Here is a 14012-nt window from a genome sequence, read left to right on the forward strand (position 1 = left end):
ATGTTTCTCGCTAGCTGACTTGATCGTCGGAGTGCAAACGGCCGCGAGGGCGCCCCTTTGTTCACTTCTTTTCAGGTACTCACAGACAGAGCAGAACGAAGGTGCCCTAGCTCGCGAGGACAAGCCACGCGCAAAAGACGATCCCGGTCAACCGGCCGGAACATTTGGCGCCCACCGTGGGGCTGATTTAAAACGTCAGTCCCACCACACACGTTTCACAGTTCCAGAAAGCCATGACCACAAGACCTCCGCGCTCTAGGAGCGAAGAGATGACCATGCAACAACTTGTGGGCATGGTGCAAGGGCTGCAAGAAGCAATGACAGCCTCAAGAGCAGATCAGGAACGCATGCAGGCGGATCTCACAGCCTCTCTGGCGAGAAACGAGGAACTCCACCGTACCAACGAGGAGCTACGTCGCGATCGGCGCGATGTAGATGAGCCTGAGACTGCCTCCCCACTTAGGGAATTCACCACACCGTTCTCACAAGCGATCTTAGGAACAACAATCCCTAACACGTTCACATGGCCCAAGGTGAACTTTACAAGAAAGGAGGATCCTGAGGCGCACCTTGCGGCGTTCCACACACAGATGATGTTGGTCGGAGGCTCTGACGCCGTAAAATGCAAGCTCTTTATGAGCACTTTAACCGGAATGGCCCTGGATTGGTTCGTCAGCCTTCCAGAGGGTCAGGTCACGTCCTTTGCTCAACTCTCACGACTATTTAGAGAGCAGTACTTAGCCAACAGGGCCCCAGCCCCGGTCTCGTACGACCTCTTCGACGTGAAACAATTCCAAGGGGAGACCCTGAAGGAGTACATAAGCCGCTTTGGAGCACAAGTGGTGAAGGTGGGTACTACCGATGAACCCATGATTGTATACGCATTCAGGAAGGGAGTACGACCCGGGTCTTTTGGTAAGTCGCTTAACTGCAGGCTTCCCAAGACTTTTGCTGAAGTAAGGCGACGAGCGTTGGAGCACATTGCCTCAGAGGGCGAGGCATACAAGAAGTGCATACCTACTGCACCTGCACGACTAAGGGCGCAGATACGCACGCAACCCGCTAGGGTCCACGAAGCTGCCACAGAGAGACGGAACCCAGACAGAAAGCGCACCTACGAGGCGAGGAGGACCCCGCCAAGGACCCGAACTGAAGGAAGGAGAGAGAGGGGTAGACCGCTGAGGCACAACTTTGTGGTGGAGCTCAAAGACCTCATCGTTGTGCCCAACATAGCAGACAAGTTGAGGCCACCAGCGAAGTCTGACAAAATTCTGGGGCCCCACAAGGAGTCGTGGTGCGAATTCCACGAAGCATTTGGACATCATATTAACAACTGTTTGGCGCTGGGCTATCAGTTGGATGAACTTGTGAAGAGTGGCTTCCTTAAGAATTACCTCGTAGGATCCCCTACAACGGCAGCCACGGCAGTACAAGAGGAGGGCCAGGCACACGAGATGCCAGTCCATGGGGAGGTTCACACCATTTCTGGTGGATTTTCTGGAGGTGGGCCCACGGCCTCTCAACGTAAAAAGTATGTGAGGTCAGTATGTTCAATTGCAGAAGAATTCCTGGACGATCCTTGGGAATCAGACCTCGTGTTCACAAGGGCTGACCTACGGGATGTCGTCCCGCACGACAATGACCCCGTGGTCATCTCAGTAGTTACAGTAGGAAGGAGGGTACATAGGGTTCTCGTCGATCAGGGCAGTTCCGCTGATGTCATGTTCTGGACGACCTTTAACAAGCTACAGTTGTCCCCGGACCTCTTGAGACCCTACACCATATGCTTGTATGGATTTGCAGATAACCCAATGGAGGTACGTGGGTACTTGGAGCTGAGGACGACGTTCATTGATGGAACGACGTCGCGTACCGAAAGCATCCGATACCTGGTGGTTAACGCCAACTCAGCCTATAACATTTTGTTGGGCAGGCCCGCCCTAAACAGGTTGAGGGCAGTACCTTCCACTCGCCACATGAAGATGAAGCTGCCAGCCCTTAGCGGCAAAGTGATAGTCATCAAGTCGGACCAGGAAGAAGCCCGAAAGTGCTATGAGAACAGCTTAAAAACAAAGAGAGGCGTGGTCATGGTAATTGAATGACCACCCGCCTCATGTTCATTAGCAGAGCCAGAATCCATGGAAGAAGCGACGCCTGGGGATGACGCATGCACAAATGGAAGACGCCTTGACGCCTCGCCTATGGAAGAAGAGTCAGAGGAGGCGACGCTCGACGATGCGACGCCTATGGAAGAGGACCCCATGAACGAGTCTCGTCCGGTAAACGCGCAGCGTGAACAGCCCCAACCAGAGGACAACGTAGTGGAAAACCAAATAGGAGGAAAGGCGTTCAAATTAGGACGCCACTTGAACCGGGAAGAACGTAGAGAGGTAATGACAGTGATCTCACGACACCTCGACGCGTTTGCATGGACCGTGACAGACATGCCAGGCATCGACCCAGATTTCTTGTGCCATCGCCTTACCATGGACACTAAGGTCCGCCCTGTGCGACAGAGACAGAGAAAGTTCAATGAGGAGCGATGCCTCGTCGTGAAGCAAGAAACTCAGAAGCTACTAAACGCGGGGCACATCAGGGAGATACAATACCCTGAGTGGCTAGCCAATGTAGTCCTAGTCAAGAAAGCAAATGGGAAGTGGAGAATGTGCGTAGACTTCACGGATCTAAACAAGGCATGCCCGAAGGATTTGTACCCACTCCCCAACATTGACACGTTAGTAGACAGTGCCTCGAGCTGCAAGATGATGAGTTTCCTGGATGCGTTCTCAGGCTACAATAAGATCAAGATGCATCCCCGGGACGAGAGCAAAACGGCGTTTATGACAGACACATGTAGCTACTGTTACAAGGTAATGCCGTTTGGTTTAAAAAATGCAGGTGCCACCTACCAGAGATTGATGGACAAAATCCTTGCACCAATGCTAGGAAGAAACGTGTAGGCCTACGTAGATGACATGGTGGTAACCTCGAGCGAGAGAGGGCGACACGCGGCTGATCTGGAAGAATTGTTCGCCACCATATCAAAATACCACCTGAAGTTAAACCTAGAGAAGTGCGTCTTCGGAGTAGAGGCGGGAAAGTTCCTAGGATTCATGCTCACAGAAAGAGGGATAGAAGCGAATCCTGACAAATGGGCAGCCATCATCACCATGAGGAGCCCAGCCTTAGTGAAAGAAGTTCAACAACTGACAGGGCGAATGGCAGCATTATCGAGATTCGTATCAGCTGGTGGGGAAAAGGGCCACCACTACTTCCAATGCCTCAAGAGGAATAGTCGTTTTACGTGGACAGACGAGTGTGAGACAGCATTTATCAAGCTGAAGGAGTACTTGGCGACGCCACCCGTGCTCTGCAAGCCACGGGTGGGCGTCCCCCTCCGCCTATACTTTGCAGTAACAAAGTGGGCCATTAGCTCTGTACTGGTCCAGGAACAAGACCAGGTACAGAAGCCCATATACTTCGTAAGCAAGGCCTTGCAAGGCCCAGAGTCAAGGTACCAATCGCTAGAGAAGGCAGCACTAGCAGTGGTATTCTCAGCACGAAGGCTTCGCCACTATTTCCACAGTTTTACAGTGGTAGTAATGATGAACCTTCCCATCCAGAAGGTACTCCAAAAGCCAGACGTGGCCGGAAGGATGGTACGTTGGGCAGTGGAGTTGTCAGAATTTGACATTCAGTATGAGCCCCGGGGATCCATCAAAGGCCAGGTCTATGCTGACTTTGTAGCGGAACTTTCACTAGGAGAAGATCCTCAAGAGGTGGAATTAGGGGCACAGTGGGTGCTCTCAGTGGATGGATCCTCCAACCAGCAAGGGAGTGGCGCTGGAATAATCCTCGAGCAGGCTTTACGCTTCACCTTCAAGGCAAGCAACAATCAGGCAGAGTACGAGGAGTTGATTGCGGGGATGCTTTTGGCTAAAGAAATGGGTGCTCAGAGCCTCTTGGCAAAGAGTGACTCACAATTGGTCACAGGACAAGTAACAGGGGGATATCAAGCAAAGGACCCCCAGATGGCAGCATACCTGAGGTATGTCGAGGTGTTGAAAAGAGCCTTCGCTGCGTTTGAGCTGGTACATGTCCCCAGGGAGCAAAATGCCAGAGCTGACCTGCTCGCCAAGCTGGCTAGCTCAGGCAAGGGGGAAGGCAGAGGACAGTAATACAGGAGACCCTCAAACCGCTGCGAAAATTCGTTGCAGATAATAGGGTGGACGTCCTTCATGTTAGTACGACAAGAGGAAAACTAAGGAGTCATTGCTCGTTAATTCAAGATACGGTGAGGGCACCCTGCATTAGTACTTACGCAGCCTCGCCAGATGAAGAAAGGAGTGTACAGGTGTGTGCTATGGAGGAAGGCGACACGTGGATGACCCCTTACAGGCAATACCTAGCAGATGGAATCCTCCCAGCAGAGCCAGAAGAGGGCAAGAAGATTAAGAGGAACGCCACCAGGTACACCCTAGTAGACGGGATATTGTTCAGGCACGGGTTTACGCACCCCATCTTGACATGTGTAAGCAGCGAGGAGTGCACCAGGATAATGGCTGAGCTCCACGAAGGTACTTGTGGAAGCCACGTGGGAGGAAGATCCTTGGCGTCCAAGGTAATACGTGCAGGGTTTTTCTGGCCAACAGTAAGAGAGGATTGCGTGCGATACGCCCAACATTGCAAGCAGCGTCAGATGCACGCTGATTGGCACAAGGCGCCGCCAGAGGAGCTGAGATCCATATACAGCCCATGGCCTTTCCATACTTGGGGGATTGACATCCTAGGCCCATTCCCATTGGCGATAAGGCAGATGAAGTATTTGATCGTTGCCATCGAATACTTCACCAAGTGGATAGAGGCCAAGCCAGTAGCGCAGATCACCGCGCACAAGGTACAACACTTTGTTTGGAGGAACATTGTGTGCCGTTTCGGAGTGCCAAGGCGTCTTATTTCAGACAATGGCACCCAATTCGCGAGCCAGCAGTTGGGGAAGTTATGTACAGAAATGGGAATCAAGCAAGTATTCGCATCAGTCGAACACCCCCAGACAAATGGGCAGGTCGAATCAGCAAACAGAGTTTTGTTGAGAGGGTTGAAGCGCAGATTAGAGAAGGCTAAAGGGGCATGGGCAGAGGAAGTGCCAAGGATTGTATGGGCTTACCACACCACGCCTCAATCCTCTACCATGGAGACGCCTTTCAGCCTAGTATACGGATCAGATGCCATGATCCCAGTAGAGATCCACGAAAGCTCGCCCCACTTCCTGGGTTTTGTGCCGGAAGAATCCAACGAAGAAAAAAGGGTGAACCTGGACCTGATAGATGAAGCTAGGGAAGAAGCGAAGATTAAAGCTGAGGCCGTGAAGAGAAGAGTGGAGCGCCAGTACAGCTCCAAAGTGAAACTGCGACAATTCCAGGTTGGTGGTCTGGTCATGAGGAAGGCTCAGCCCTACGAATTAGAGAACAAGTTGTCTCCTAAGTGGACTGGACCGTTCAGAGTAACCAAAGCCAAAGGGAATGATTCGTATAAGTTAGAAACTCTAGAAGGAGGCCCCATCCCACGCAGTTGGAATGCGGCGAATTTAAAGTTTTATTTTAGTTGAAATTTTGTAAAAGGGACACTCTTTTTCCCTCCCGGGGGTTTTTTAACGAGGTCACCCAAATAAAGAAAAGAAAAGTTTAAGATATTCCTACTTTAGTTTTTCCCTTTCATGTAAAATCAAAGATCAAAGATCAAAGAAACAAAGACAAAGATGAGGCGTCGCCAACATGAGGCACCGCCGAGGTAAGGCGTCGCCAATATAAGGCGTTGCCAAGGTAAGGCGTCACCTAGGCAAGGCATCGCCAAGATAAGGCGCCACCAAGATAAAGCGTCGCCCAGATAGCATCACCAAGATAAGGCGTCGCCAGAAATAAGCATCGCCGCCAAATAGTCAAGCAGAAGTCAAGCCCAGGGTAAGATAACGGGTATGCCAGTATAAGTTAAATCCGGGCGCCTAGTCCTTGAGTAGGGGTTAAGGGATTCCTTCGGGACGCCCCCTCATCAAGTAGGAATAGCCAGCCCCGGTACCAGATGAGTTAAAATCCGAGCGCCTAGTCCTTGAGTAGGGGTTAAGGGATTCCTTAGGGACGCCCCCTCCTCAAGTAGGAATAGCTAGCCCAGGTACGAGATGAGTTAAAATCTGGGCGCCTAGTCCTTGAGTAGGGGTTAAGGGATTCCTTCGGGACGCCCCCTCCTCAGGTAGGAATAGCCAGCCCCGGTACCAGATGAGTTAAAATCTGGGTGCCTAGTCCTTGAGTAGGGGTTAAGGGATTCCTTAGGGACGCCCCCTCCTCAAGTAGGAATAGCTAGCCCCGGTACCAGATGAGTTAAAATCTGGGCGTCTAGTCCTTGAGCAGGGGTTAAGGGATTCCTTCGGGACGCCCCCTCCTCAAGTAGGAATAGCTAGCGCCGGTATCAGATGATAAATACAAGTTAAATCTGGGTGCCTAGTCCTTGACCAGGGGAGAAGGGATTCCTTCGGGACGCCCCCTCCTCAAGTAGGACCAGCTTGCTCCAGCGTCTGATGTTCAGAACTGTTTAAAGTCCTCAGTGCATCCGGGAAAAGGGGAGTACCCCTGGGCAATGTGGAGGCACCAGAGAAAGCCCTCCTCACCCTCGAGTGAGTTCAGGCGAGAACATATTAGAAGACCTCTTTGCTTAAGCAAATGGAGGCAAGATTGAAAGTCCTCAGTGCAGAACTAGGCCAACAAAGTTTTAGGCGTTAACATAAAAATGTGCATGACACTTAGCAGTTCAGGCGAACAGCGTTTCAGATATTAAGATTGACCCAAGCCACTGCCCAGTAAGTGATCTTGCATTAAGTGTTATCGCTACGAACTAATAGTGTGTTCAGTTAAGTTGATTTTCACAGGATTAAGCACCGATGGGTGCTAACTTGATTTCTTTAAGGCAAGAGTTAGTCAGTCATAACAGATGATTACACAACAGATAAAGGCGGAAACCATGTGCATATTTAGATGTATTGAAGCAGTTTGGACAAGAGAAAGATAACGGAAGATCAGGTGGCCTGGCATCACCACAAGAAGCACATCGCCCGATTCCCCAGTAAACTCAGTTGAAGCTGTTGGGGGTTCAGGCAAGGGAGTTCAAGCACGTGAGGATCCCTCACAGATACGAAGGCCGAGCGAAGTTCTAAGTGAAAAGATCAGGAGAAGGGTATGCACCGCAACTCAGAAGGGAAGAATGAAGAGAGAAGGTCGTGTGCTACCTAAAGAGTTGAAGCGAAACGATGAAGAGACGAGCCAAAGGAAAATATCAACTATGCCTTTGATGTAGGAAGGAAAGCAGATAAAAATTCAAGAGAAGTGGGAAACATATGAAGAAAAAGTTTAAAATAAGTAAGGATCAAGAGTAATAATTACAGACAAAGTTCGCAACAGTTGCAAATTAAGCAAAAAAGAAATCATATGCACAGTGAGGCTATTCTTCAGGGGCCTCCAAAGGCACGAGCTTGCCATCAACCACTTCGTTCAAAGGGCTGCACCCAGTGACGTCGATGCCCGGGTTCACGCAGGCAGCTTGGACAAGAGCCTCAGCAAACCCTTCGGCCAAACTAGCAGCAGACTCCCTAAGTAGTTTTTCCTCCTCAGCCTTGAAATTGGCAGCTTGGGTAGTCATTTCCTGGCCCTTGGAGGCCAAGGCAGCCGACAACTCTTGAACCTTGGCCTGAAGGGTGGCATTTGTAGTGGTTAACCGGGCGCATTCGTCAGTTTTGGACTCGAGCGCAGCCTCAGTTTTCCCCAGTTTCTGCTCCCGATCGACGCACTGGTCCTCGAGTTTCTTCTGGTAGGCTTTCGAAGTTTGTGCAACCGCTTCAAGATCAGCAATTTTAGTGCGAAGAGGGACCACTTCATTAAAAAGCTCTGCATGGGTTTGGGCCACCTCGTGCAGCCGTTTGTTGGCCTCTTCCCTGGCCTTTTGTGCCATCCTCAAGGACTCTTTGTAGGCACCCTCTTGACGCCCCCAGTGGGCGGCCAACCTCTCTTTCTCCTCTTTGAGCTTCTCCTGCCCCTCTTTCAGAGAAGCAACTTCCTTCTCCAGAGCTTGGAAGGCAGAAGCTTGGGCGGTCCTGGCCCTGGACTGTTTGTGCCAAGTGTAGGCACAAGACATGAAGAGGCCCATGTAATAGTACATGCTCTCCCTCTAAGGCTCTTCAGCTTGGCTACTAGCAGATCCCAGGCTCAGGAACCCTCTCAATGACTCCTGCATGGGAAGAGGGAGTTCTGGGGCAGGGGGAAGAACGTCCACGGGTTCAGATTCGAACCCCCTCTCCTGATGCACTGGTTGGGGAGGGGAGGTGGCGCTCGGTGGATCCTCCCTTAAGGACTCCACCCCATGAGAAGAGGAAGTGGCGGAGATGACCATCTGAGGGGCATGTTGGGTCCTTTTGAAGACTTGCCCCTCAGCAGAGTCCTCATCATCAGAAACAACCTCCACCACCCGCTTGCCCTTGTCAAGGGGGGCTGAGGAAGCACCCGTCTCAACCAGCGCGAGAGGCACGACGGCGATGGGAGGTGGAGAGCTTGGAAGTGGACGGGGAGAAGCTGGGGTTGTTGGATTCGTTGGTGTTGTTGCAAGTTGAGGTTGGGGGTTAGGAGAAGATGGAAGTGCGGAAGAGGTTGATGCTGGAGACGCCAAAGCCCCATCCTTGGACTTCAGCACTTGGGCCAGTCGCAACCGTCGTTGCCTATCCATTCTAGAATCTACACCAAGAAAGACAAGTATAGCAGAAGTTAGGCACAGGCTAAAGTTATAACGCAAAGGAGCAGACAAATCAGGCATCAAGCAGGAATTCAACAGAAATAAAGGCCAGAAAGCTACAGAGAGGAACATTCATACTTATGTATTTTTCTAAAGCGTCGGCGTTGAACTCCAGGCTTATCAGGGTGGCAGTGTCGAAGCCCCCCGCACTAGTCAAGATCTTGCAAGCCTCTCGATCGTTCGAGGGCAATTCGTCCAGCGACTTGGACTTCATGGTCTTGACCTCATTCACCCAGTACAGGGGAAAACCGTCAAGGGCAGAAGGGTCGTAATCAGAGCAGCAAATTTTGAAAAACTTGCCCTTCCACCCCTTGAAGGATTGTTGGAAGAGAGAGAGGAGGACCCTCCCAGGGATGTTGCTGAGGCTCACCCAGAGACTCTTACCCTGTTTCTTCACTTCAAAGAAGTGTAGGAAGATGTCGACGAAAGGTGTGCACCCGAAGAAGCCGCACAAAACACCAAAGGCCTTGACGAAAGCCCAACCATTTGGGTGCAGTTGGGCTGGGCGATGTTAATCTTCGTCAACAGCTCCCTCTCAAATCAGGAGAAGGGCAGACGCATCCCGATACGCTTAAAGACAACTTGGTAGAAATAAAAGAAAGGGACCCCGTTATTGGCCTGCTCATCCCCACAAACAGGCTCCCCTAGAGTGCAAGGGAGCACTGCAATGTCATCATCATGCCTCTTCCCGAAGGCACGATGGTCGTAGGTACATGGTTCCCCTACGTGGTCCCTCCTGGCTTTAGTGGACACTAAGCTTGAGCACTCGTCGAGCAGTTCGACTGGAGCCCACGAGTAAAGGTCTCTATAGTTAACGTTGAGGGGTGGAGAATTGGCTGTTGTTTTAGTACGAGCCATTGGCGAAGAGATTGAAGAATAAAGATGAGAAAAAGTTTTAGCAAAAAAGGATAGGAAAGGGGGAAGAAACAAAAACCTTACGAGAATCCCTACCCGCATGAAGAAGCTCAGGAAAGGGGAAGAGGGAACAGGAACAGAGAAATGCGAAAGAGAATACAAGAGATACGAGGAAAATAAACAGTCCCAGGCAGTTGTATCAGTACGAAAGTTAAAGGGAGGGCCAGTAATGGAGAAAGATCATACCTTTTTTAGTATCTGGAGATTCGAGGATTGAAAACGCGAGAGAGAAACCGAAGATTGCAGAGAGAGTTTGGGGAAGATGAACAGTAGAGAAAATGCAAGGGGTGAATGAAACAGTGGATTAGAGCGTGCGTTTTCGAAAGATGTAATGTTAACTTGGAAGCGCAAGCGACGCTCATCCTCAGTTGTTGGATTGCACCACGTGTCAAGAGATTAAAACATAACTTAAACGTCGAACATGGAGAACGTCGCGTCAGATGTCCCGAGAGTGTCAAGCTAGGTGAAAAGATAATCCTATACACATTTTAATGTTCGCACGGGAAGCAAAAACAGGTCACTCTTCAGTGGCCCCCGGAGTTTGAAAAAGGGGACCCCATCGTTGGCCCACTCGTCTTTGCATACCGGCTCCCATAGGGTGCAGGGAAGCACGGTGATATCGTCGTCGTGCCCTTCGCGAAGGTGCGGTGATCATAGGTGCTCGAGTCTCCCACGTGTTCCCTCCAGGCTCTGGTGGAAAGTAAGCTCGAGCACTCATCAAGGAGTTCGCGCAAGGCCCACGCGTAAAGATCCTTAGGGCTAACTCTGGAGGAAGAAGGGTTAGAAGACATGTTGAGACAAGATGTCAAGAAAGGACCTAAATGATCAAAGAAGGAGAATCGGCAGTAACACAGAAGGGAGAAGTCGACGATAAAAGAACGCAAGAAGAACTCTTTAGAAGGAAAGATGAACTGCGCAGGGAAGATATGAAAAATATGGGAACGATGAGTGCAAGTACGGGATTTCAAAGACCCAAACATTACAGTTGAGGGGCCAAAAGACGCCAAAAGGGGGTCGTGCGATTGAGCCACATGTCATAAGATCAAGGCATGACCTGGAGAATCACTTTTCTCGCTCAGAAAATATCACATCGTCAGAGTCCTTGAGGGTACGTAGCGCCGGCGGTGCAGAAAATGTCACGTCAACCAGTCAGGGAGTGACACGTCATCAAGATATCGCAAGGACAAAGGGGCGAGGCCTTAGCCTTAGTCTTTTCGCTGAAACTAGTTTCAGCTCAAGATTGGGGGGCTTGTGTACCGTCCCGTCATCGGGCGTTGACCGAAGGTCAGAGTCAACGCATAATGGGGGCCCCTCGAGGGACCCAAGGAAGAGAAGTCAGCAAGTCGACCGCTCGAGTCATCGCCAATAGGAGGTGTACCGCCCTGATGGTCGGATGCGATGACGTGGCATCCTGTTACAGTGTAGGCGTGTTGACAAGGCGCCAGGTTGACAGTTGGGAAGGAAGTCAAGAGGCACGTGTAGTCACCGATAGTTAAGTTGGCGTGTTCCGATCTCCAGCTTACCAGAATAGGCGATCGCCATGTTGAGGACGAAGTCGCCAGATGCAGACTCAGGCGACCAGGCAGTCGGGGATCGCCAGAGCAAGCACATCGCCGAAGTTAAAAGAGAAGCAGATTATGAAGGCGGCCGGCGAGACCACAGGGAAGGTGTATGAAGGCCCTACCTCGCCAGTTTCAGTAGAGATCGCACTCCTGAGTTAGCTATGCACTGGGCAGCACCATGCATAAGTAACTTAGCCAAAATGAGAGTAGAAGTAGCGCCAAGTCAGGGAGCCTCCAGATGATGGCACGTGTACGGTTGGATACGAGCCACGTGTCCAAGTCTGTAACTGCCAGGGGAGAGAAAACCACCAGGTATATAAGAGTTCCTAACAGATTTTCTAAGGTACGCACGTTCAGTTCATACACTTTACGCTTGCGAGTGACAGAGCTGTTTGAGAGAGAGATTTGCACGGTTCCAGTTCTTAGTATTTGGTGATACCGTCACTGACTTGAGCGTCGGAGTGCGATCGGCCGCAGCGGCGCCGTATCGTTTCTTTGCAGGTTCTTGAGATAGATCCAGAGGAGGAACGGAAGTGGGAAGCGGCGTGCACGTCGATCCTTTGACGAGGCATTCTCCAGCGCTCCGGTCAACAGGCAGGATCATCAGGCGCCCACCGTGGGGCCGTGTAAAACGTGCTCCCATCCGCAGCGTGAGTTCGTGGAGTTTTTCGAGGTTTTCTGCGCGGTTGTGTGCTGGTGCAACCGTCGTTGGCAGTTTCTTTGAGTTTCGGTCGGTGAGTTTGTGTTTGTGCCGTTTGTTTGTCTTTCAATCGGTGGAGTGAGGTCTTTTGTTGCTTGCGCGCAATCTGTCTGGTGGAGGTTCGAGTTCTTTGGTGGTTTTCTGCGAAGGTTTGCGGTGTTTTTGGGTTCTTGCGCAGTTTCTTGAGTTTTCCCCGATTGGTAGCTGGTTTGTTCGTGGTTGAAGTGTTATTTGCTGTATTTCTGTGGTTCGCTGAAGTTGATGAGAAAGATGAGAAGCAATCGTTCCAGTCCCGTGGCTCCCGTCGCAGCTGAAGGCGACGCCGCCATGACCATGGCGCAGATGGCAGAAATGATGCGCTCATTGCAGGCCACTGTAGAAGCCTCGCGCGCCGAGCAGGCAAGGATACATGAAGACCTGGTCGCCTCTCGCGCCAGAAACGAGGAGCTCAGCAAGGTAGCTGAGGAGCTACGTCGAGCTCTTCAGGAGCAGCAGGTTCGTTCTTCCGCTGAAGAGGTGGCACCGTCGACGCCGCCTCGTGTTTTCCCAATGCCTTTCATTCAGGCGATTACCGACACGCCAATTCCCACGAGCGTGGTCCCGGTTAAAGCTGTTTTTACTGGCGTGGAAGATCCAGAGGCTCATCTGACCACGTTCCATACACAGATGATGCTGTCAGGGGGGTCGGATGCTGTCTATTGTAAGATGTTCGTGAGCACGCTCCAGGGAACGGCGATGGAGTGGTTTGTGAGCCTGCCTAATGGCCACATAACTAATTTTCAGCAATTCTCGAAAATCTTTGTCGAGCAGTATATTGTGAACAAGGCACCGCCCAGAGTGTCCTATGATCTGTTCGATATAAGGCAATACCATGGGGAGTCCCTCAGAGACTACCTCAATCGCTTCGGAGCACAGATGGTCAGATCGCCGGCCAAGGATGAAGAAATGCTGGTTTATGCCTTCAAGAAGGGCGTGCAGCCAGGGCCATTCTGCGAAGCCTTGATCAGGGCTCATCCAGCGACGTTTGCTGAAGTCAGGCGACTTGTGGTGGCTCACATCGCCGACGAGAGTGAGGTCGCCGAGAAGAGAGGCAGTGTGGCTCCCGTCAGGCCACGCGCCCAGACCAGGATCTAGCCACAGAGGGTGCTGGAAACGGCAGCGGCGGCCAGAAAGGATCAAAGGACTCGCTATCCTTACGATAGGAGAAACAAGGGAAGAAGCCAAGCGCGCCAACCGCCAGCACGCCAACAACCAGCACGCCGGGAATACAATCGCCCGCCTAAGCACAAATTCGTCATGGGACTAGCGGACCTGATCGCTATCCCTAACATATCTGCTAGATTGAAGGCGCCCGAGAAGGTGGGCGACAAGGTGCTGAGGTCGAAGCCGGACGTCTGGTGCGAGTTCCACCAGTGCTTTGGCCACAACCTGGACTCGTGTTTGTCTTTAGGGTACCAGCTCGACGATCTGGTTAAGAGCGGGTTCCTAAACGACTATCTGCTGGACAGAAGGACCGGAGGAGCGTCGAGTTCCCAGCCGGCAGGGGGAGAAGCCCAGCAACACGAGATGCCTATCCATGGGGAGATCCACACCATTGCAGGGGGTTTCTCAGGTGGTGGATGCACCGCATCGCAGAGGAAAAAGTACGCGCGATCGGTGATGTCGGTGGACATGTTTGAAGATCACTCGCCCGAAGTGGACATTACGTTCACCAAGCAGGATCTTCGGGACGTTGTGCCTCACGACAACGATCCCATTGTTATTTCGTTGATCACGGCGGGGAGGAAGGTTCACCGAGTTCTGGTGGACCAAGGAAGTTCGGCAGACGTGATGTTCTGGCCGACTTTCACGCAGCTAGAATTGCCCCTTGACCAGCTGAGGCCCTATGGAGGGTGCTTGTATGGGTTCGCTGGCGACCAGGTGGAAGTCAGGGGGTACATTGAGCTGAGAACCACGTTTACCGATGAGGCTGGGTCGAGGACGGAGAAAATCAAGTACCTCATCGT

General features: G+C 51.6%; 2 protein-coding genes across 2 annotated transcripts; one reads left to right on the plus strand and one right to left on the minus strand.

Moving 5' to 3' along the window:
- The first annotated feature begins 233 nt into the window (after positions 1–233).
- On the plus strand, positions 234–2102 carry LOC137817116 (uncharacterized). Its single transcript, XM_068620346.1, has one exon. The coding sequence runs from the start codon at positions 234–236 to the stop codon at positions 2100–2102; it is 1869 nt and encodes a 622-aa protein (XP_068476447.1).
- A 5386-nt stretch (positions 2103–7488) lies between these two features.
- LOC137817117 (uncharacterized) lies at positions 7489–8190 on the minus strand. The gene has a single exon (XM_068620347.1). The coding sequence runs from the start codon at positions 8188–8190 to the stop codon at positions 7489–7491; it is 702 nt and encodes a 233-aa protein (XP_068476448.1).
- Between the last annotated feature and the right edge of the window lie 5822 nt (positions 8191–14012).

Source organism: Phaseolus vulgaris, unplaced genomic scaffold, assembly GCF_000499845.2.
Source record: "Phaseolus vulgaris cultivar G19833 unplaced genomic scaffold, P. vulgaris v2.0 scaffold_16, whole genome shotgun sequence".
NCBI classification, from domain to species: domain Eukaryota; kingdom Viridiplantae; phylum Streptophyta; class Magnoliopsida; order Fabales; family Fabaceae; genus Phaseolus; species Phaseolus vulgaris.